Source organism: Choloepus didactylus, chromosome 21 (assembly GCF_015220235.1).
Source record: "Choloepus didactylus isolate mChoDid1 chromosome 21, mChoDid1.pri, whole genome shotgun sequence".
Taxonomy (NCBI): Eukaryota; Metazoa; Chordata; class Mammalia; order Pilosa; family Megalonychidae; genus Choloepus; species Choloepus didactylus.
In genome coordinates this window covers 44,848,536-44,872,373 of record NC_051327.1, presented here as the reverse complement: position 1 = coordinate 44,872,373, position 23,838 = coordinate 44,848,536, and the positions used below count along the sequence as shown (strand labels likewise).

At 40.4% G+C, this 23,838-nt stretch overlaps 1 protein-coding gene across 1 annotated transcript in view; it reads left to right on the top strand.

Annotated features, from left to right (window-relative positions):
- The first annotated feature begins 10,621 nt into the window (after positions 1 to 10,621).
- BMERB1 (bMERB domain containing 1) overlaps positions 10,622 to 23,838 on the top strand; it is a 158,013-nt gene continuing 144,796 nt past the window's right edge. The window contains exon 1 of the mRNA XM_037815273.1: positions 10,622 to 10,885. Within this exon, the coding sequence (XP_037671201.1) occupies positions 10,780 to 10,885 (106 nt within the window). The 5' untranslated portion in view covers positions 10,622 to 10,779. The remainder of the gene's footprint in view (positions 10,886 to 23,838) is intronic.

Sequence of the window (23,838 nt, the reverse complement as noted above, 5' to 3'; positions counted from 1 at the left end):
ACTGCATAGAGCATGCATCCCAGTCCAATTCTTGACATTTTTAGTCCTTCTTTATTTAGTGAGTCTCCCTCACTGCTTCCTTAGACTTCATATCTGTAAAACTACAAAGACACATGCTAATGATCAGCATAGCAATGTTAATATTGGGTACACTGATCTCCCTGTAAGGAGTCTATAAAACCAAGAATATTATTGTTACAAATATAATGACTACATAGAATTACTATTCTGGAATTTATGCAAGGATGATCTTAATATTCCAATGATTATAGCATAATACCTAAGCAAATTTACACTTCAAGTAATCATTAAAATTATATTATTAATAACAATGACATTTATTAGTATTTATTCTGTGCCATGTATTGTGCTAAGCAAGTTACATGGATTAATTCATTTTAATCTCTTCAACACTCCTCTGGCATAGGGATAATTATTAACCCATTTTAAAGGAGAGGAAAGTGAATTCTGGAGAACTTCAGTAGTTTCTTTAAGGTAATGCAGTTACTGTTTTAGTTTCCTAAGCTGCTCACGCAAAAGGATGGATTAACAATGGGAAGTTATTAGCTCACAGTTTTGAGGCTGAGATAGAAGTCCAAATGAAAGCATCATCAGGGTGATGCTTTCTCCTTGAATACTTCTTGAATTCTGGGGCTGCTGCCAGCCATTCTTGGTCCTTAGCTTGTCGCATGGAAAAGCATATGGCAGCCTCTCCTGGTCTCTCCGTACTCTTCCAGGTTCCATTCCATTGATGTTCAACTTCGGGCTGCTCCCTCTGTGGCTTTCTCTATCTCTCTGTCGTAATTTCATACAGTTTATAAAGGACTCCAGTAATAGGCCACACCGTAACTGAAGTAACCGAATCTAAAGGGCCTCCTTACAATGGATTCATACCCCCCAGGAACTGATCAAGATTAGGAATATGTTTTTCGAGGGCACCTACAGCTCCAAACCACCATGGTTACTAAGCATGGAGTCAGGATTTTCATTCAGGCAACCTGGCTTCAGAGCTATGGTCTTAACCTCTGGGACCCTCTCTTCTGAAGCTTAAAATTAGTATTTCTTCTCATTCAACCATGGTTTCTAGAATTCTCACTTTCTACTGATAACGCTTCCTATATTTCTTTGGGTCACTGGAAATGTATTTTCCCTCTGTATTAGGCACAGATAAATTCCCCTCTGGTCACTCCCTCTTTTCCTATAACCACAGTGGGTGACTTGGGTGCAACAAGGCACAGTGCCAAACTGACTTGGGTGCACATTCATCTCAAAAATGGTTAGCAACTTCTTTCCTTGAATTGCCACTGATTTTCTGAGTGTTTTCCAGGAATCAAAGAGAGACAAATCCAATAAATGATATACTTTTATAAAAGGAATGTCTATTAGGATAAATGGGGCTGTTAAGAGAGGGGCCAATTTTGTAAGAGTAAAAAGACTGAACAATCTGAATGCCTGTCCATGCCCACCTTTACCCCTCCTTCCATGATATAAAATAGAAAGGAAAGAATCAACATGGGAACAAGAAGTTGTCTTTCTGATGTTCTTTTGTGATTACATCTTGTACAATTGAAACTTGTACTATCACTGCCAGATACAGAAATATAAATATAGTCTTACTAACGTATAGTCTACTTGTTGGTAGCAAAATATCTGATTCAGGTAAAACCCCATGATAATACTGGACAAAGTACATATTCAGAGGGTGGGTGGGGAGGCAGGTCCGCCAGCCCAATCTCTCTGGATTGGGCCAGTGCACTGGAGAAACTAGCTGGGACAGTCTTGGAATCACTGTTGCTGTTTGGACAATTCCAGTCAGCCACAGAAATCCAAATGATCACCATCAACAGACAAGCTGGGGTGGACAAATGCCATCAGGTGATGCCAGACCCCAGCAAGCACAGGATGGATTTGCATTGTATGGCCAGACACCTGAATGCCCAGCTCACCAGCTGCACAGGTTTGCCCCAAACATTTTGTTAATCTCGGATTGATGCAGTGTGATCCAAATGTTTAGACCTCCTCAAAATTGTTGTTGTTGTTGCTTGGTAACAGCTTTATCAAGATATAATTCACATAAAATTCATCAATCCTAAAATCCATCAAACCATCACCCTAATGAATTTTAGGACATTTTCATCAGCCCCAAAACAAACCCTTTACCCTTTAGCATATATTTGTCTATTTGGTCATTTCATATAAATGGAATTATACAACATGTGGCCTTTTTAATGACTGGCTTCTACCACTTAATGAAATGTTTTCAAAATTTATCCATGGTAAACTGGGGAAAAATGCAGAAATGTTGGACTTCCCCACCTGGGTTATTACAGATGTTCTCACAAACATTAAGGACTAACAATTTGGTAGGATGAGCCCTTGATCTTGGGGCCTACCCTTATGAAGCTTGTTACTGCAAAAGAGAGGCTGAGCCCACTTATAATTGTGCCTAAGAGTCTCCCCCAGAGAACCTCTTTGTTGCTCAAATGTGGCCCCTCTCTCTCTTTCTAAGCCCACACGGCAGGTGAACTGGCAATATGGGACATGACTCCAGGGGATGAGCCTGGACCCGACATTGTGGGATTGAGAAAATCTTGACCAAAATGGGGAAGTGAAATGGAGCAAAATAAAGTTTCAGTGGCTGAGATATTTCAATTGGAGTCAAGAGGTATCTCTGGAGGGCATTCTTATGCACTGTATAGATATCCCTTTTTAGTTTTTAGTGTACTTGAATAGCTAGAAGGAAATACCTGAAACTGTTGGACTGCAATCCAGGAGCCTTGATTGCATAACTATGTAGCTTATATGGTGTGACTGTGTGATTGTGAAAACCTCATGTCTCACGATCCCTTTATCCAGCGTATGGACAGATGAGTAGAAAAATGAGGACAAAATCTAGGTGAAAATTAGGGTGGGATGGGAGGATGGAATGTTTTGGGTATTCTTTTTTACTTTTATTTTAATTTTTTTTGGAATAAGGAAAATGTTCAAAAATTGATTCTGGTGGTGAATGCACAACTATATGATGATGCTGTGGATGATTGTAGGGTATGTGAGTATATCTCAATAAAAGTGTATTTTTTTTTTAAAGATGGACTGTACCAAAAAAATTTATCCATGCTATAGCATGTATCAGTACTTCATTCCTTTGTATTGCCAAATAACATTCCATTGTAAGGATGTGCCACATTTTACTGATTCATTAGTTGATGGACATTTGAGTTGTTTCTAATTTTTGGTTATTAAGAGTGCTGCTGTGAATATTCATATACAAGTTTTTGTTTGGACATATACTTTCATTCTTTTGGGTAGATACCTAGGAGTGGAACTGATGGGCCATATGGTAACTCTATTAACTTTTGAGGAACCACCAGACTGTTTTCCAACGTGGCTGCATCATTTTACATTCCTACCAGCAATGCTTGAGGGTTCAGATTTCTCCACTCAGGGGCATTTTAATGGGTCTCTGCTTTTGATTTGGAGATTCATTTGTCAACTGCCCAAAGTGTCAGAATGCAAAATCTCAGCTAGCATAGTGCTCAGGTCCAATAATGATGATGCTGATGATGACAATGACGACAAGAGCAACAGCTAACACTTATTGAGGCCTCACTATGTGTAGGCAGTGTTGTACAGGATCTCATTTTATCATCACAGCAGACCTCTGGGGTTAGGTAGTGCTATTATAATTTTCAAAGATGGAGAAACTAAAGCTTAGAGAGATTGAGTGACATGTCTAGGGTCACATAGCCTGTCAGTGGCAGAGTCAGGACTCAAACTCAAGTCTTCCTGACTACAAAGCTCCTGTTTTTGAAAACCCTGCTCTTCTGATAAGCTCAGTATCATGTACATTTGAAATTGTCACATGCTGAATAAAGTATCAAATTACCAAGATGATCTTGCATTATTTTCCCTTTCAATCATCGCAAATGACAGTTATACACGTGTCTTGCACCGGCCCCTGTTGCCCTGGCTCTTTGTAATCCTTCAGCATCCTTCCTGAGTCCTTGGCATTCTCAGCAGCGCCAAGCCACCCAGCCGGGATGAGGAGCTGGGACTGGAGGACAGCCACCTAATAATTCCATGCACGTGGTTACTGCCACCAGTTATTGAACTGGAAGCATTTATCACCCTAAACTAATGCAAACAGACAGGGTTCTGGGCACTGCTGTTGCAGGGATAGTTTTGTTCTCTAGGGTTACAGAATTGTATTACTCACATATTTTTAGAAACTGGATTTATTCTTTTTTGAATTATAAAACAACATGTGCTCAGAATAGATGGTTGGAAATTTCCAAAATTAAAAAGGAAAAGATTTTCCCCAAATTCCATCTCTCAGAAACAATCACTGTTAATATTTTGGTGAAATCACTCCTCATCTTTTTATTTTCCATGCACTAAAAACATTATTGATTTTTTTCTGATAATAAAAGAATCCATATATCTCATAGGAAAATTGGAGAATTAAAACAAATCGTTATCTATTATCTCAACATTCATAGGTAGTTATTATTTGCATTTTGGTATATTTTATTTCAGTATTTTCCTAGATATGTATACACACGTGTGTAAATATGTGAGAACATGACAAAATTGGATCACAATAGCTTTTTAAATTTTCTACCATTATCATTCTATGAAATGCTTAATATGATTGAGATCACAGTGCACACTTGATCTTAGCCAAAAGATCAAGAACAACAACCCAAACTCTATATTAGATTTCCTATTTTCCCCTTATGTTCTGATTAACATTGTGCTATATTTTTCTCATGGCATTTAAAACTCTTTGTAAACACCATTTTCAATAAGTGTAAAGTCTTACATTGTACATCATACCAAGATTTATTTAGCCATTTCCCTTTTGTAGGATTGTGGGTTTTTCCTCATTTACCCACATTGTTACACAAATTGTAAAAAAAATTAACTTGTGTGTAAGTATTTTTTAGTGTTTCAAATATTTCTTAGAGTCCAAGGAGTTGAATTATTGAGTCCAATAGATCTGGCTAATTTTTCTTTTTAAAAAATGATTAAATATTTCAATATACAGAAAAGTAGAGAGAATAACATGACAAATATCCCTGAACCCACAAACCGTGTTTTATTTTAATGTCTACACACTGTTAATTTTTCTTGTTTATGGAGATAAAACTTCCATACAGTAAAGCACATATATCTTAAGTGTCCCCTCAATTATCTTTTACATAAATATGAATATGTATGTATATGTGTGTGTGTGTGTGTGTGTGTAAAATGTACACATGCAAACACACACACACACACATATATCCCATTGTACCACCAGCCAGATCAAGACATGTTTCCAGCATTTCAGCAGGCTCTCTCTCATGTCCGTTCCCACTCAGTGGCCCTACTAAAGGTAACTACTATTCTGACATCTACGACTATAGATAAGTTTTGCCTGTTTTTGAAGTTTAAATAGATGGAATCATTCAGTATGCTTTTTCTGTGTCTGACTTCTTTTATTTTATATTATGTCTATAAGATTCATCCATTTTGTTGGTAGTCATTTGGTCTTTTTCATTGGTATGTAGTATTCCCTTGTGTTAATATACCACAATGTAGTCATCCATTCTATTGTTGATGGACATTTGGGTTGTTTCCATTTTTTGGTTAGTATGAATAAAGTTGCTATGGACATTGGTGAACACAAGCATTTATTTCTCTTGGACTATACACACGAGTGGAATTGCTGTGTAATAGGGCATATATATATTTAGGATATTGCCCAACAGTTTTCTAAATTTGTTGTACCATTTTATACTCCTAATAGCAGTGAATGGTAGTTTCAGCTTCTCCACATCATCACCATCATTTGTAGTGTCAGTTTTAAAAATTTTAGTCATTCTGGTATGGGTGAAATGCCCACCACACATCTGTAACAAATCTTAAAATTTTTGTTTCAAATTTCTTTTAAGAAATATAAATTTTAGATATTCATTTGTGAATTTAATGAAAGATCTCTGGGTGGTTATTATACTATCATTGCAACTTTTATGTAGGTTTGAAATTTTTCAAAGTAAAAAGTTTGAAAAAATTAAATATAAATTTTAGATACAGCTGAAATCAACTATTTACTCCTCCCCAGTCATTTTCCTCTGCCTCCCCAGAGATTGCTATCATCCTGAGTGTGGTGTTTATTATTCTAATGTATATGTATATAGATTCATGGACAATAATAGCTTTATTTTGTATGTTTTAAAAGCTTATATATGCTATAATACTATGCCATTCTGCTATATCATACTATACCATATGTCATGCTACAAATGACCTCTTTTTTCCTCTGCATTATGCATTTTCCTTGTACCAGAAGAAGTGAAGTGAAAGCAAGAATAAAAAAAACAAGAGTAAAAACAGAACACCCAAATTGTGCCCCCCCATTTTTTTTCCTGTAGGTTTTTTTTTTTTTTGCCCTGTTTTTCTACTCATCCATCCATACACTGGACAAAGGGGAGTGTGAGGATCCTATTATATTAATTTACTGCAATCTATCCATTTTTCCATTGATGGAGCATTAAAGTTACTCCCAATTTTCCACAATTACAAACATTGCTGCCTTGAAGGTCTTTGTACCCATATCTTTGCACACATGGGTAGGAGTTTTTCTCAGAGTATATACCTAGAAGTAGAATTGCACATCTTCAACTTGACTAGGGAGGCTCATCTGCTCCTAAAAGCAGTTGCACCAATTTACACACCCATTAGCATTATATGAAAGTTCAAATTACAGCTCATGTAATTATTAGACATTTTTGCCTATCTGATGATATATACTTGTTTAAATTTTCATTTCCTTTTTTACTAAGGAGGCTGAGCATCTTCTCATATGCCCTTTCCTCCCTAACTACTATCTATTTATATCTTTTGCCCATTTTTTTTACTGGGATGTCATTTTTTTATGAATATGCAGAATTAAAAAGAAACATACTTGATACTAATTCTTTGCCCATTTTTCTGCTGGGATTTAATTTTCTTATTAATATGTAGAATTTGTAAAAAAAAAAAAAACATACTGGATACTAATCTTTTGCCAATATTATCAATTACAAGTACATCTTCCTGATTTGTGATGTCTCTTTTCACGTTGCTTATAGAGAGTTGCATTTAACTGAGATATTTAAATTTTAATGTAGTTAAACTTATTAGTATTTTTCTTTAAGGTTCGTATTTTTTGTGCCTCAATTAGCATTTCTTTCTATTTCAAAGTATGAAGGTATTCTACCATATCAACTTAACAACATTTAAAAATTTTGATTTTCACACGTAGGTCTTTAATCTACCCGGAATTTGTGGGTGGTGTGGGGTGGAGAAGAGGGGGTGCATGTATGACAGGAAGTGTTTCAGTTTGCTAAGGCTGCCAGAATGCAATATACCAGAAATGGGTTGGCTTTTAACAATGGGGATTTATTAAGTTACAAGTTACAATTCTAAGGCCATGAAAATGCCCAAATTAAGGCATCAACAAGAGGATACCTTCCTGGAGAAACGCAGCTGACAGCCGGGGTTCCTTGGTCACATGGGAAGGCCCATGGTGACATCTGCTGGACCTTTTCTCCTGGGCTCTAGTTTTGAAATGGCCCTCTCAGTCTGAACATCTCTGGGCGTTTCTCTTTTAGCTTCCCTGAGCTCTCTCCAAAACGTCTCTGCCTTTTATCCTCTCATAGAGGACTCCAGCGAGGGAATTAAAACCCATGTTGAATGGGTGGATTCACATCTCCATGGAAACAATCTAATCAAAAGGTCTGCATCCACAGGGATGGATTAAGAGAACATGCCCTTTTTATGGGGTACATAACAGATTCAAACAAGCACAGGAAGTATAGGGTAAAACTCTGTACTGTTCCGTAATGCCTCACTCTGTCATATATAAACTTTCCAAATATGTGGGGTCTGTTTGGGGACTCTCAAGTTTCTTTTTATGTCTTAAGCCTTTGTGATGGGTTTTGATATGTGGCAGTTAAGTTTTCTCTACCTTGTTTATTTACTTCAACACCGGCTTGCCTTTTCCTGGCTCTTTGCTCTTCCTTTTGATTTGGGGATCAGCTTGTCAAAGTCGTTTAAAAATCCTTTTCTGTATTGAAATTTCAACTGGAATTGCACTGAAGAGAATTGCTGTCTCTATGATACTGATTCTTTGTACCCATGAACATGGTATATCTATAGCTCCTTTTTTTAGCCAGTTTTTAAAATGTTCCTTAATAAGGCAACATAAAAACAAACAAACAAATAATTGCTCCAGGAGATATAAAATAATAATTTTCTCCTCAAAGGTCTTTCTTGCTATTATGATTATATTTTCAAGTTTGATAAAGTTGTACAAAAATACTACTATTCTTTTATGCTTATTTTGTTTCCAAGACCTTGCTCTTATTGATTTTAGTAGTTTATCTGTGGATTTGCTTGCATTTTTATGTAGACGATTACATTTTCTGAAAAGGAAAGTTTTGTTTCTTCTGTTTCAATTCTTACATGATATATTTTTTTTCTGGTTTAACTAGGATAGAGCCTCTCAGAAGTGGAGACTGTAGGCATCTTTGTCTTGTTCTGACTCTAATGGGGATGTTAGTAGAGGTTCAATGGTAAGTATATTTGCTGTAGATGTTTGATAACTACTCTCTAGAAGGTTAAGAAATGTCCTAGTCTTAGTTTGCTAAGAAAAAAATATATACATATCTATGACTGCCAAATTTTTTCAAATGTTTTTCCTGTATCCATTGAAATAATCAAATAGTTTTCTTTTTGCTGTAATATGGTATCTGATATTGGGCCATCATTCCATTTTGAGAATAAACTCTATTTGTTCATAGAGTATTTTTATTTAGAATTTTTGCACCTGTATTCATAGGTGAGATTGGTCTAGAAGTTTTTTACTGCCATATTTTAATCTACTTTTGGATTCAAAGTTATACTATCCTCATAAAATGGGCCCTGAAACAATGTTTATAAACTAAGGATTATCTGTTATTTGGTAAAACTCACCTATAAAACTCTTGATGTGTTGCCTTTGTGAGACTGAGATGGGAAATAAATTTCTATATTAAGAAAATTTAATTTTTGAAATGGTTATTGATTTGTAGTTATTTCTTAAACACATTTTGATATAATTTTAGAAAATTTTCCATTTTAACTCAGTTTAAAACTTTTCACTCTTAGTAGTACTCATGTGTGCCTATTTTGTTAGTTTTTTTCTCCTCAAGGAAGCAGCTTTTGGTTTTGCTGATCCTGTCTATTGCTTTTCGATTTTCTGTTTCATTAATTTATGCTCCTTTATTATTTCCTTTTTTTCTACTTTGCTTAAGTTTTATCTGCTGTTCTTTTTTCTTAAAGTCTCTTGAGTTGAATGCTTAACACATTTGTTTTTACTCTTACATTTTTAAACGGATGCATTTACTTACATCAAAACTTACAAGTTTTGATATGTGATACTTTCATTGTTATCCAGGTCTAAGTATTTTATGATTTTCATTGTCATTTCCTTTTCCTCCCATGAGCTGTTTAGAAGCCCATTATTGGCAATAACTTCTTAGAGGCTCTTGCTACCAGTTACTAAATCATTTTCTTAAAGAGCTGGTCGTTTTACACTTCCACAAGCCACGCGGATACTAAAATTGGCCCAGGTGGCATGTTACAACAACAAATAACAAACAACCCGTATCCCGTAGAGCCTGTTTGTATGACATAAAATACCATCGCTCTGCAGCCGAGGGAGTGAACATAGTGAGAGGGTTAAGTGTGCTTGGCTGTGGATTCAAACTGCCTAGATTCACGCCCTGACCAGGCCATTTGGCAAGTGTGGGACTCTGGGCAAATAACTTAATCTTTCTGTGCCTCAGTTTCCTCCTCTGTAAAACAATGCTAATAAAAGAGTATCTGTTTCATAGCGTTATCAGGAAGTGTTTAGCACTTAGTTGTCATTCAACAAATTTTATTATTTTTTTATCAGTTACGGTGCTGACTTTACTAAATATTTTGTTTTATACTTTTAATGCTGCCGTTCTTTGTTAGTAAGATAAAACTCTTGTTTTCTGGAAGGTAAAGATCCCACATTCCACATAGCTGTTTTATACCTGCATCTAAAATATTTTCTTCTCTTTTAAGTACACACAAATACATACAGAATCGACACAAGCATCCACAGACAAGACTGGATTTCACATCCCATTTCACATCCAAATTATACCCACGGATGCAAACGACAGAGGTCATGACAAAAACACAGTCATGCACAGAACCCACAGATCCAGGTCCACACTCACGCTTCTGTATGCACACTCCCCATAAAGATGGATCCATCGCCCACAGATACAGACGCGCCCACAGATCCCACTCAATGCCTAGCAGCCAGCTGACAGATAACCAGCCACCTGCACGGCCACACTCGTGCAAAGCATCCGTCAGCACGAATCCCTATGGGGCTCTCCAGGATGGTCAGAGGGCTTGTTCTGGCTCTCTTTGGCTTGGTTTTATTTTAGTTGTTGCTGTTGTTGTTCTTAAGAGTTCTCACCCGCCCCTCTTTCTCCTACCCAGCCCCCAAGCCTCTCCCCCTAAGTCTTCATTGCGCATGTTCCTTGCATCCCCCCCCCCCCCCATTCCTGGGTACCAGTCGGCGCTCCCGGGCTCTGCCGGCGGAAGAGATGGAGCAGCGTCACGGGCGCCCGGCCCCTTAAAACGCTGCCGGCTGGAGCCGCCTCCCTGCCTGCAGCCCGCGGCGGGGATGGAGTAAAAGGAGTCGCGTCGACCTGCCCGCGCGGATCAGTGATGGAGTTAAAGCCATCCCTGTCCACCCATTTGGAAGCCGAGAAGCCTCTGAGGCGCTATGGGGCGGTGGAGGAGACAGCGTGGAAAGCCGAGGGACTGGGGAGAAGTGAGTACTCGGGAGGGGGCACAGTTGGGGGGCGGTGCGCTCGAGCCGGTGGTCGCCGGAGGACCGGGGACGCAGGGAGCAGCCGGCAGCAAGCGCCCCCGCAGCGGGGCTCGGAGCGCGGGGTGGGATGCGCGGCGCCGCGCAGCGACGCGCTCTCCCCGCGAACAATAGGGGGACCCTTCAGGCTGGGCTTCGCAGGGAGGCTCGGGAAATCGCTCGGCGGGTTGAGCGGGGAGCCTGGGTCGGGCTTTCCCGCAGCCCAGAGAGAAGATTCCTTTCTCCGCCGGGTTGAGCTTAGGCGCTTGAGCCGTGGGACCATCCTAGAAAGCGCGCACGTCCCTGGAGAGGGGGGGAGTGTCCGCTGGACTGCCGCCGTGCTTTCCCCCAGCGTGAGGTTCAGGGCACACCTGAAATTCCCAGCCTTTCCTTCCGCCGCTTCTCCTGGGTCGGGAAGGGATGGAGGTGGGAGGCGGGAGGAGTGGGGGAGGTTAACCTGTGCGCACCCTTCTTTCACCCCTGACTCAATTCAAGTCTTAGGTTTGGTTACAGTCCTAGAATGCAGTTCGGAAACAGACCGGCGGTATTTGCTGGTCCTCTCTAGGGATTTCTGGTGCCAACATTTCCCCCCCAAAAAAGAAGGATTTTTGTTTTTAATTAATAGGACACAACAGTTGAAACTCCGGCCCCCAGAGTGCAGAGGCAGTCACGGGGGCCCTGGGGTCAGCAGCTCTCCCTGCAAACCGGGGGGGCTTCCCAGTGCCCTGCCCTTGCGTTGTTTGCCCTGGCGCGGTGCCGCCTGCCAAGCTGGGAGAGGCCCGCTGGCTCGCCCTTCTCAAGGAGCCTGCGGCTTGCTGTCTGGGCTCCGGTGAATGTGCCCAGCGCTCCTCCTTGAGCACCATTCTCAGAGCTATGTTGAGCCAAAGTACTGGGAATGTGCTTCTTTCCTGTTTCACCTGGTAGAAAAGTGTGTGTGCTCGTGTGCGCTTTCTTCATACTTGAAATCATGAATTCAGAAAATCTCTTTACAGTAGCTCAGCTGTATTCTGGTTCTGTTGGGTTCAAATTGCAAACAAATAAATCAATGTCTTAGTTCTTCACCTGCTGTGATGGATGAGGTAGGGTTCTTTACCGCTCCCCTTGTTTCCTTTCCTTTCTTCTCTTTTTCTTCCTTCCTTTCTCCTTCCCTTTCCTTCCTTCCTTCCTTCTTTTTCTTTCTTTCTTTTACTCTCTCCTTTATTCCTCCTTATCCCTCTTCTCTCCTCTTCTTCTACCTCATCCTCATCCTCTTTTTCTTCTTCTCCTTCTGCCTCTCCTTGGTGGTTTCTCTGTGTTTCACCCTCTAATGTATCCCTTGGCTTTGGTATTCTGGTATGTTATCAGGGCTGAGGGTCTCTATTTCCTAAAAGCTGAAAATGATATCAACAATGGATGCCTTTTACTGATAGATTACCATGTACCTACCAGGTCCTGTGCTGAGACTTTTAAATGCACCATCTCTTGTAATCCTCACAACCTTCTGAGGTGAGTATTGTGACTCTCCTTGAAGGATGGGAAACAGGGCTTGTTAGGTGATATGACTATTAAGTGGCAGAGCCAGGACTCCAACCCAAGTTTGTCAGACCCCAGAGCCGTCCTTTTAATCATTATGGTTTATTGCATTCAGATTTTCAGGAATCTTCCCAAGTGTGGTGAGAGAATCCCAGAATATTTTCAGCAATTTATGAGTAGGGGACAGCCCTATTGGTCCCTGATCTCACAGTGGCCTTGGGACAGGAAAGAATGTGAGGTCCATGTAGAGTAGAAGCTGTATTCAAATAATTCTTGGATTTGAATCCTGCTTCTGTTCTTGTTGACTAGGTGACTTTAGGCACATTTCTAAGCCTCTCTCTCTGCTTCAGTTTTCTGAAAATGGTGATAATAATAGTACCTACTTTATAACTTTCTTGTGACTATTATTAAATAAGATGATGTACCTAGAGCTCAAGGTAAATGCTCAATACAGAGTAACTGCTTCCATTATATTATCACTGTGTCTGTAGAAGGAGCCTGTTTTTATCCTTTGCAAGGAATCACATAAAGCACGCCCTGGACTCAAACTGTAGTATTGGTCAGTTCCCTAATAACTCTCTGATAGCATTTATTTTCTCACCATATTATTAGGAGCATTTTTTTGGGGGGGGGGGGTTTAATTGGTCTGGTATTCATTTTTTTTTTAATTAAATTCAGTTTTATTGAAATACATTCACACACCATACAATCATCCATGGTATACAATCCACTGTCCACAGTATAACATAGGTATGCGTTCGTCACCACAGTCTATCTCTGAACATTTTCCTTACATCAGAAAGAACCAGAAGAAGAATAAAAAATAAAAGTGAAAAAAGAACACCCAAATCACCCCCCCATCCCACCCCATTTGTCCTTTAGTTTTTATCCCCATTTTTCTACTCATCCATACACTAGATAAAGGGGGTGTGATCCACAAGGTCTTCACAATCACACTGTCACCCCTTGTAATCTACATTATTATATAATTGTCTTCAGGAGTCCAGACTGCTGGGTTGGAGTTTGGTAGTTTCAGGTATTTACTTCTAGCTATTCCAATCCATTAAAGCCTAAGAGGTGTTATCTATATAGTGCATAAGAATGTCCACCAGAGTGACCTCTCAACTCCATTTGAAATCTCTCAGCCACTGAAACTATTTCGTCTCATTTTGCATCCCCCTTTTGGTCAAGAAGATACTCTCAGTCCCATGATGCTGGGTCCACATTCATCCCTGGGAGTCATATTCTGCATTTGCCAGGGAGATTTACACCCCTGGGAGTTGGGTCCCACGTAGAGGGGAGGGCACTGAGTTCACCTGTCGAGATGGCTCAGTTAGAGAGAGAGAGGGCCACATCTGAGCAACAAAGAGGTGCTCAGGGGGAGACTCTTAGGCACAATTACATGCAAGTTTAGACTCTCCTTTGCAGTAACAAGCTTCATAAGGGCAAGTCCCATGATCGAGGGCTCAGCACATCAAACCGCCAGTCCCAATGTTTGTGACAACATCAACACGAGTCCAGGTGAGGATGTCCAACACATCTGCACCTTCCCCCAGATCCTCGGGGTTGGGGAGGGGGAGGCTGTAAATATATTTATTAGGAGCATTTTTAAACATACAGGAAAATTTCAGTGGACACCCAATTTATAGTGTTTCAGCTCCCTGAATTTTTTGTACTTCTGTCCTAGGCTACTGAAAGGATTTCTCCTTCTCTCTCTTCCAAGCCATCAGACTGTCTTGCTTCCTATTCAATGGCAGGACCACAAAATCTGATCTGCTTTTCCATGCATCCCCAAATCCAGGTGTTCCCCCCCCCTCTTTTACCTATGAAACTTGAAATCTTCTTAAAGCCTTGATTCCAGAGTCCCACTTTTGAATCTTGGATCTGGGATTGTTACCTTTAGCCACTTTTGATCTTTAGACACTTGTCTGCACCTTAGCTTGCTTTTTTGGAATTCCTTCTTAATTCCCAGGGTATCTGTGGATCCATTCCATAATGTCTGGGGCCTCCATTTATTTATTTATGATGTATAAAAATTTGTACTATTGATTCTATGGCATAATGAAAGCCAACTCAGTATTATAATGCATGAGATGCTGGAGGAAAGGACCATTAAAAAGGAGGAGTCATGTGCTGTTTAACTTGTATACATATTTAATTATTTTTTGTTAAACTCTAAGTGTATGTTAATCAAAATAAACTGAAAAAGGGAAAAAGATTGTAGAACAGGTTGTTTCAAATTAACTGCCATATTTAATTTTAACCACAGTTTTCAAACGTAATGTTGTATAATATAGTAGTAAACAGTGGTGGTTTTGAAATCAATTCTAACACTTTGTAGATTTGTTACACTGGGAAAAATGCTGAACCTCTCTGAGCTTCAGTTGCCTCATCTGTAAAATGGGGATAATAATAGTAACTACCTCTTTGGGCTGTTGGGAGAATTAAGTGAGATAATGTATATAACACATTTAGCACAGTGCCTGGCACACTGTGAGCAGTCAATCACTGCTGAATGGTGGTTGTAGTAGGATGTAAGTGGATGGCACCAGCTTTGGGAGATTGTTCTAAGCTTGCCAGTCACAGCTTTTCATTGCTTCCATTTATTTGGGAATTCTGGATACCAGTTGTGTATGTACTGCCTTCCTTATGGGAATGTGTGGGGGAAAAGCTTTTAAACCCTTAAAGACCATCTAGCATTTTCTTGTTCAAGAAAGATCCTAAGCATTTGCTCACATCTGCCTCTGGCAGCATTTTTCCACTAAAAGTGAGAGTGTTTTCTTACTCAGTAGGAAAGTGTGCAATGGCATTTCAATGTGGTTAGATATAAAAATATTGTTTACAACAACTGTAATTAATTGAGGGAGACACAGAGATGAGATGCCTTTTGAAAAAGCATGGAGCGTTTTAGAAACTGAGCTGTCTGTCATTGTGGTCATTTCCTGATAGACTTCCAACGTGCCTTAAAGAATAGGCAAGATTTTCGACAGGGGAAGTAAGGAAGCAGGTGGCATGGCAAGGGACTGCCATGAGGGATAACAGTGTCGGCAAAAGCACAGAGGTAGAAGTAAATGTGATGGGAACAGGATGCTGGAATCAAGCAGAAAGCTCAAATAACAATCTTTCCATAAACTCGGGGGAGTTGTGACTATCATTAAAAAGTCCAAGGATGTGTACTGACTAACAAGCAGATCATTAAATTGGTCAGTGCTTCAGCTTTAATCAATAGTGCAGAGACTGAAATAATGAGAATTGCTGGCAATTGATATAATAGATTCCTGGAGAAGGCTTTGTGTTACTTTCATCTGTTTTGATTAAGTATGCTAATTTTCTTATTTCCATTTATTTTGTTTTTGCATTTTTTCTAATTTCAGAAGTAATATGTGCTCTTTATAAAATATTTCAAATTCATCAGACATATGAAAACAAAAAGTGAAAAATGACTCTAATTTGCTCCTCACATCCCTTTTGTTCATTCAACACATATCTGTTGAGTGCCATGTGAGCACCAAGCAGTGTCCTGGGGACTGAGGATACAGCGTTGAGAAAGACAGACAAGGGCCTTATCCACTTGCATCGTCTATTTAGGAGAAAGCAGGGCAGGGGTTGGGAATGAAGCAAGTAAGTTTTCAGATAATGATACGTGTTACAAGGGAATTAACAGGGAAGGGAATCTTCCTGTCCTGTGATCAGGAAATGCTTCTCTAGGGAGGTGACATTTTGCCATGTAAATAGCAGGGATCCAGGTAAAACGTAAGGCCTCTGGTGTGTTAGAAGAGTCAGAAGTTTTGGGTGGGTGGACCCCAGTCAGCCAGGGAGAGGGGGGATGAAGCAGAGGGACCAGGGTTTTTTGTAGGCTGTGGTTAAAAAAAAAAAAAAGGTCTGGATTTTATTCCCACTGCAGAAGAAGCTGCTGAAGAGTTTTAAGCAGGGAAATTAACATGGCTGGTTTTTGTTTTTAAAAGGTCATGTTGGCTCCTGGATGGAGAATAAGACCAGAGCGGGAGCAAGTAATGACAGCACATAATCGTCATTTGCAGTAGACTCTGGCCCCTCCTTCCTGACCAGTTCCACTTTATATCAGTGGCAGGGATTTCCTTGAATTTCAGAGCTAGAACAGGTTTGCAGGAGGCTGGGTAAGAGAAGGCTCAACTCCCCATTGAGATGTGACTTTCCTGCAGGGTCCAAGGGGTGGCTGAGGACCAGACTCCTAGAATAAGGTTTTATTTATTATTTTTTTAAAATTTTTAATGGATCAGAGTTAAACCTGTTAATTAGTATTCTTTGACATAAAATGCCTCCACAGACAGGGACTGTTAGAGGAGCAAAAATTATTCTAAGGGAAGTAGAGGCAATAATGGTAAGAAATAACCCATATTGGCTACTTCCTATGTGCCAGCTCCGTGCACTTACTTTACATGTGTCTTCTAATTTACCCCTCACAAACCACCCTATAAGCTAAAATGCAATGGAGCCTTTTGTTGCTCTATTTCACAGGTGAGGAAACTGAGACTCAGCGAGGTTGGTCAACTTGCCCTATATCAGCCCGCTAGTAAGTGGTGGAGCTGGGACTTGAACCCGTCAAGGATCGATGTAATGCTGCTACCTTTCCTGTTTCCTGGGATTAGTTGAGGCTGCCATTGATTTGGACACACATGGTCAGTTAGATACTTCTCTGTGTTCCTAAGTACTAATCTACTCTCTGGATCATTAATTTTCTTTTCCATCATAAACACATCCCTTGTAAACTTGAGGACTCCATCTCACTCTTCCAAAGTGCCTTCAGGGTCAACTTGGAATAGGAACTTGAAGACATGCACAAAAATGCAGCAGGAAGAGTCTTTCAGTTTTGAAGACGAGGACTTGGAGCCTCACAGAGAAATGTCTCTCTGGGCTTATCAAAAAAGAGTTCATGGAAATATAAGGGCAGGTTAGTCTGGTGTTTGAGATTAAGAGCTCTGCCTGCATTCGAATCCTGGCTTCAGCTATGTGACCTTGGGCTGGTTAGTTAACCTCTCTGAATTTTAGTCTTCTCATCTACAAAATGGGTATAATAACAGGATCTGTCTCCTAAGACAATGAAGAAGATTCAATGAGGTAATTGGTGAAAGCCCCTAGCACAGAGCCTGGTGCCCTCAGTAAATAGTGGTGATGGCAATTATGATGATGATGATGATGATGGTGATGATGGTGGTGATGGTGGTAGAAATGGAGAGGAGAAGAGAAGTTAAATTAAAATCAGTGGACCAGTCCCAGGAAACCAGTGGAGGTGGAGAAACCAATGGGTGTGGAGATTCCTGGAGGCCTGCAGGGGCCTGGCTGCATTGGAGGAGTTGTGAGAGGAGAGGTTGGTTACACAGGTCTACTACACTCCACAGATTAAAAATGGCAGGCCAAATGGAGCCATTGCAGCACAGAGCTCTGAGGTGAAGAAAGTAGCACTTTGGGAAGACTCCCCTGGGAATGGTTGCCGACTGGATGGAAGGGAAGGGAGCCTGGGGCAAGAAGATCAGTGAGGAAGGTTGGGGAATCATCCAAGGTTGGGGTCCCTTGGGCTGGAGTCTAAAGCCATGGCAGTGAGTTTGGAAGAAGGGGCGAATCAGACATCTTGATAGGAAAAAATTGGCAGTAGCTGATTACAGGATAGGAAGGAAAGAGGTTCTTTTAAGTGCAGGCAATGTGATTGGAGGGAAATAACTGTTGTTAGCCTGAAGTCTTAGGAATTTAAATACATCAGCACCATGGCTGCCGACTCCTGTTTTCACGTGGGTTTAAAGAAGGGGCAGGAATTAAGCATATTGGGAGGATAGAAGTAATACTAACGAACCCTTACAGGTGTGTCAAGTGCTTTCCAATTTATATTTTTCCTCCCAGGTAAGGGATACAGCCAGTAAGGACTGAGCAAGACACAGCAGTCCAGGCTGTTTCCACTAGTTCAGGGTTTACGTGGGCATATTTATTTGAAAAACATATGAACAACTGGATTGCAGGATGGTAACAAGTATGTCTGGATTGCACAAAATCCAAATTGGTAAATGGCTACAATGCATGACACTGATTATTCTGTTCATTTAAAATTTCCAATAGGTAAGTCGTTCACTCGGCTATTCATAAATTTATTCATTCATTCATCCATTAAATACATATTTACTGATGGCCTCTAATGGGCCAGGTCTTGTGCTAAGCTCTTGAGAGTAGGGTAGCACTTTGAGTTTGACATATGAGACATTTGAGGCTCTGGCCTACAGGTGATTTAAGGTCTACCAGGAACAGTTCCTCTTTCCAAGGATGCAAAACAAAGGGACCAAAAGGTGACGCTGTTTATCTTAGTCCTTCAGAAACAGACTTCTGGACAGTTTGCTGAACCAAGGCCCTCTTGGCTAAATGTTATAAGGAGATTAGTTCCATTGTTTTGCTACGGGTATGTTTTTGCAGCCAGTCGGAAGATGAGTCCTAATAGGGTCAAACTGAGTTTTATGGGCTAAACCGAGTGCAGGTATTTGATTCTGTCTTCTGTCGAGTGCCATGAACACAGGGACCCTATCTATCACATTCGCTGCTGAATGCCCAGTGTCTGCCACAGTGCTTGGCACTTAGAAGCATTTCATTTAATCCACAGTTGCTGAATTGGGTGGCTTTTAACCCACCAAGTCTGAAGTGCAAATTGTGTTTTGCAAACCTTCATAATCACCAAACAAATAAAGTTAGCTGGCGTTTTGGTTGATCTCAAGTGCCTGTGCATCTCTTGGATTAGACAGGTTGTTCCTGATGCTGGTGTTTGATTAGCATGCTTGCTTTCTAGCTTTGAGGGGGGAGATGGGGAGATTTTCTGCTCAGACACAAAGTCTCAGGAATAGGTGCCACTATTGAGCACTGACAGTGTTCCAGTGGGCATATGGTGGGCTGCCTGCTTTACATGCTCTGAATGTCCTTGATTTTCAGAAGGTAGCAGGGGTAAGGTGTATTGTTGATAGTCAATCATGCCTTTTTGGAATAACTCAAGCCAAAACCCAACATGGTCACATTAAATGTACTGGTCAATTTAAAAGGTATTCTCACATCATGCAGGTAAAGGATCCTCTTATACGTTGCTGGTGGAACTGGTGAGGGTTACAGCATTTTTGGAAAGCCATTGGATAACATCCATTAAAATTTAAAATGCTCATGTGCTTAGACCCAGCAATCCCACTCCTGGGACTCTTTCCAATAGAAATAAAAGCACCAGGCTACAAAAGCATATGTGCAACACACTGGACACAAAGCAAAGGCCCGTCAGTAGAAGAATGGTTTAATAAATTATGGTTTATCCACTGAAATGTTATGCAACCATTAAAAAGGAATGAATTAGAGCAATAACAGTTGTCCTAGAGGTATTACTGAGGGAGAAAAATGAGATCCAGGAAAGTGTATGCAATAGGATCTCATTTTTGTAGAACAAACTGACCTAAAATTCTCTTTGCCTGCCTCTGTGTATCTCTCTCTGTCTCTGTCTATATATATCACGTATATTTACATATTTGTGTATGTGTATGTGTGTATATGTGTATATATCTGTTTGTCTCTCTGTCCATCCGTCTGTCTATCATGGAAGAATAATAATAAGTTGTTGACACGGGAAAGGGCAAAGGGATGGACTGATGTGAGGGGGCAGAGAGAGGAGGGGGTATGGAGAGCCAAGCAAAAAAAGGAAAATTAAAAAAATAACTTCACTGGGAAAAAATCCATTTATAATATTACCACATTTATACATTTACATTAAATTATATATTTGAGGGAGAAGGGATGGGACATCCTGACGTTAGAAATGTTAAAATGTGAAGGGAAAAAAAAGTGGGTCTCAGAATTGAGGAAACCTAATTTTATCGGACTTAATCCTTACCAAAACCCCAGAAGCATTGTTCGCCCCTCCCACCCCCTTTTTTTCCCTACATGTTAGAAAACCAAGGAACAGAGATGAAACTCTTGCTCCATTAACCAGTGGAGAAGAGGCTTGAATCCAATACTGTCCGGTTAAAAAAATAAAGCCCATGCTTCTCCTTCTACAGTAACTTAAAAAGTTGGAAATATATTGGAGCCTCTAGTTGTTGCATATTTTAAAAAGGGAAAGGCATCTGCAATGGTTTGTGGAACCTGGTTTTGGGCCATTTTTCTGTAAGGCCTGAGCCACTGTAGCACCAACAGTTCCCGTCTGGTCTTTTGTCATTGCAGAGCCCACTTGCCGCCTTTCTCCTGGTGATTCTCAGGGTTGAGAAATGAAAACTACCCACTCCCCATAATCCTGGTCTTGGAGACACACTTGGGAAATTGACACTAATAAGCAGAGGAAGGGGCAAACCAGTATTTCCTTAACTCACATTTTTCCATCTGTGTTATTTCCACTCCACCTTTGTCCAGGTAGGAATTAAGACCTTGGAGGCCAGCGATTTGTCTTGTCCCTACTCCAGGGGTGAAATGCTTTTAGCAGGTGGCTCTTTAAAGTGACCTTCATTTTGACAAGGAACAAAAGTGCTCAAAATATTTCCATTTGGGTCCCCTTTGGCTCTTTCCAAACCCAGCACGCCGGGATGACCATGTCATCTGTTCTGTGTTGGAGGTTTTCTGTTAGGGCTGAAACTGACATCCACCGCTGCAGGATCGATCCATCTCCATCCTGTTTGAACAGACATGGCGAAGGCGTCTGGGGAGCACACTCTAGTTGTTAAAACCAGTGCAAATGACATCCTGAAGAGCAGTGCATTATGAGGGCGCTGAGCTGAGTTCCAGGAGGCTGAGATCTGTTTTCCTAGGGATCAGTTCTGCTTTAGAGTGGGGCTTTGCTATTTCTCAGACGCTTATCCAGAGCCAGGACTAGGTTAGCTTTATATGTCCTGCTCTACTGAGATACAGAGATTTTTTTTTAATGAGATAAAATTCACATAACATTTATGACTAACCATTTAAAAATATACAACTCAGTGACATTTAGTATATTTACAATGTTGAGCAACCATCATTTCTGTCTAGTCCCAAGACATTTTCATCCCCCGAAAAGAAAACTGTACCCATTAAGCAGTCACTCCCCATTGCCTTCCCTACCCCAGCCCGTGGCAAGCACTAGTCTGCTTTCTGTCTTTATAGATTTGCCTGTTCTGGGTGTTTCGTATAAATGATATGTGACTTTTGTTTCTGCCTTCTTTCATTCAACATAATATCGTCAAAGTTTATCCATGTTGTAGTATATATAGCACTGCATCCCTCTTTATAGCTGAATAATATTCCATTCTATGGATATAGCCATTTTGATGATCCATTCTTCTGTTGATGGACAGTGCCAGCCTTTGACTATTGTGAAGGGTGCGGCTGTGAACGTTTGTGTACGCATATGTGTTTGAGTTCCTGTTTTCACTTCTTTTGGGTATATACCTAGGTGTGGAATTGCTGTATCATCTGATAATTCTATGTTTATCTTCTTGAGGAAGATAACTGTCCACATTCTCTGACAATTTCCCTCTGCCCTGACCGTTTTCTTTATCCTGTCTTACCTTGAAGTTTGTAATTTCGAGTAGATAGAGAAATGTTTTGGTACAGTAGTATTTTGTGGTGATTAAATACATGGATTCTTAACTAGGAGTCAGGTGTTTGAGATCAACACTCACCTGTCTCACTTACTAGCTGGTTAACAATAACACATATCTCACAGGGGTGTTTTGAGGAGTAAGTGTGACCAGGTTGGCCATGCCAATTACTATAAATAGACTTTCTATTTGGGGCTGGAAGTTGCATTTTAGCTTCATGATGCATTAGAGCTGGAAGGAAACTTGGAGTCCATCTGGTCCAGGGTTTCTCAGCCTCAGCTCTATTGATATTTTGGGCTGGCTCATTCTCTGTTGTAGGAGCTTGTTCTGTGTATTGTAGGATGTTTAGCAGCATCCCTGGCCTCTACCCCCTAAATACCAGTAACACAAGCCACCCCACCACCACCACCAATTTGTGGCAACAAACATGTCTCCAGACATTGCTGCCTGTCTCCTGGGGGGTACAGTCGCCCCTGGTTGAGGACCACAGATCAAGTCTAATACCCTCAGTTTTGCGATGTGGATACTCTAGCCCAGAGAATTTCCCTATTCCACCTCTCAAACTTGGTCCCCAGGTCGCTCTTTCTCCAGATGTCTCACAGATTCTGTTTACACACACACACGCAGCTCTGGCAATAAAAACTGTGTTGGATGTGTTCAGGTTTAAGCCAAGAGAAACATGAGCTTCTTGAAGCATAAAGAAAACTCGTCACGCAAAATGGATTTGATTTTCCTCAAAGCTTTCCTGTCTGAGAAGATTCCTACTTACTGCAAATTGAAGTGAAGAAATTGTCACTTTCACTTAACAACAAAGAAAATGCTTCAGGTGGATGAAAAGAAATACCCTTCAAACAAAAGCCTTTCACTCTGCTACCAGAATGAAGGGGTTTGTTATCAGCCAGAGAACTTTAATTCTAAGTTTTCTCTGAAACATGATGGGTTTGCAGGGACTGACCATTTCCTTGTTGTTACACCTCAAAGAGTTCACAGAATGTAATGAAAGAGATCAAGAAAGTAGACCACACCTGGTGACAAATGACATCTTAACTTTTGCAAACTGAAATTTGCATTTCTTTTTTGAAAGGGGAGGAGAAAGAATGTGTAGTTTTTCCTTTAATTTTTTTAGGTAAGTTTGTTGCTTAAAGTATACCAAGAGGTGAACTCACTGCCCTCCCCCAACGTGGGACCTGACTCCCAGGGGTGTAAATCTCCCTGGCAGCGCAAGATATGACTCCTGGGGATGAATCTGGACCCGGCATCGTGGGATTGCGAACATCTTCTTGACCTAAAGGGAATACAAAATGAAGCAAAATAAAGTTTCAGTGGCTGAGAGATTTCAAATGGAGTCAAGAGGTGACTCTGGTGGACATTCTTATTCACTATATAGATAATACCTCTTAGGTTTTAATGTATTGGAATAGATAGAAGTAAATACCTGAAACTATCAAACTCCAACCCAGTAGTCTGGATTCTTGAAGACGATTGTATAACAGTGTAGCTTACAAGGGGTGACAGTGTGATTGTGAAAAAACCGTGTGGATTGCACTCCCTTTATCTGGATGAGTAGAAAAATGGGGACAAAAACTGCATGAAAAATAGGGTGGGGTGGGGGGATGATTTGGGTGTTCTTTTTTACTTTTATTTTTTATACTTATTCTGATTCTTTCTGGTGTAAGGAAAATGTTCAAAAGTAGATTGGGGTGATGAATGCATGACTATATGATGGTACTGTGAACAGTTGATTGTACACTATGGTGATTGTATGGTATGTGAATATATTTCAGTAAAATTTAATTTAATTTAAAAAAAAGTATACCAAGAAATCAGTGTTCCTAATGCTTCTGGTGGCCC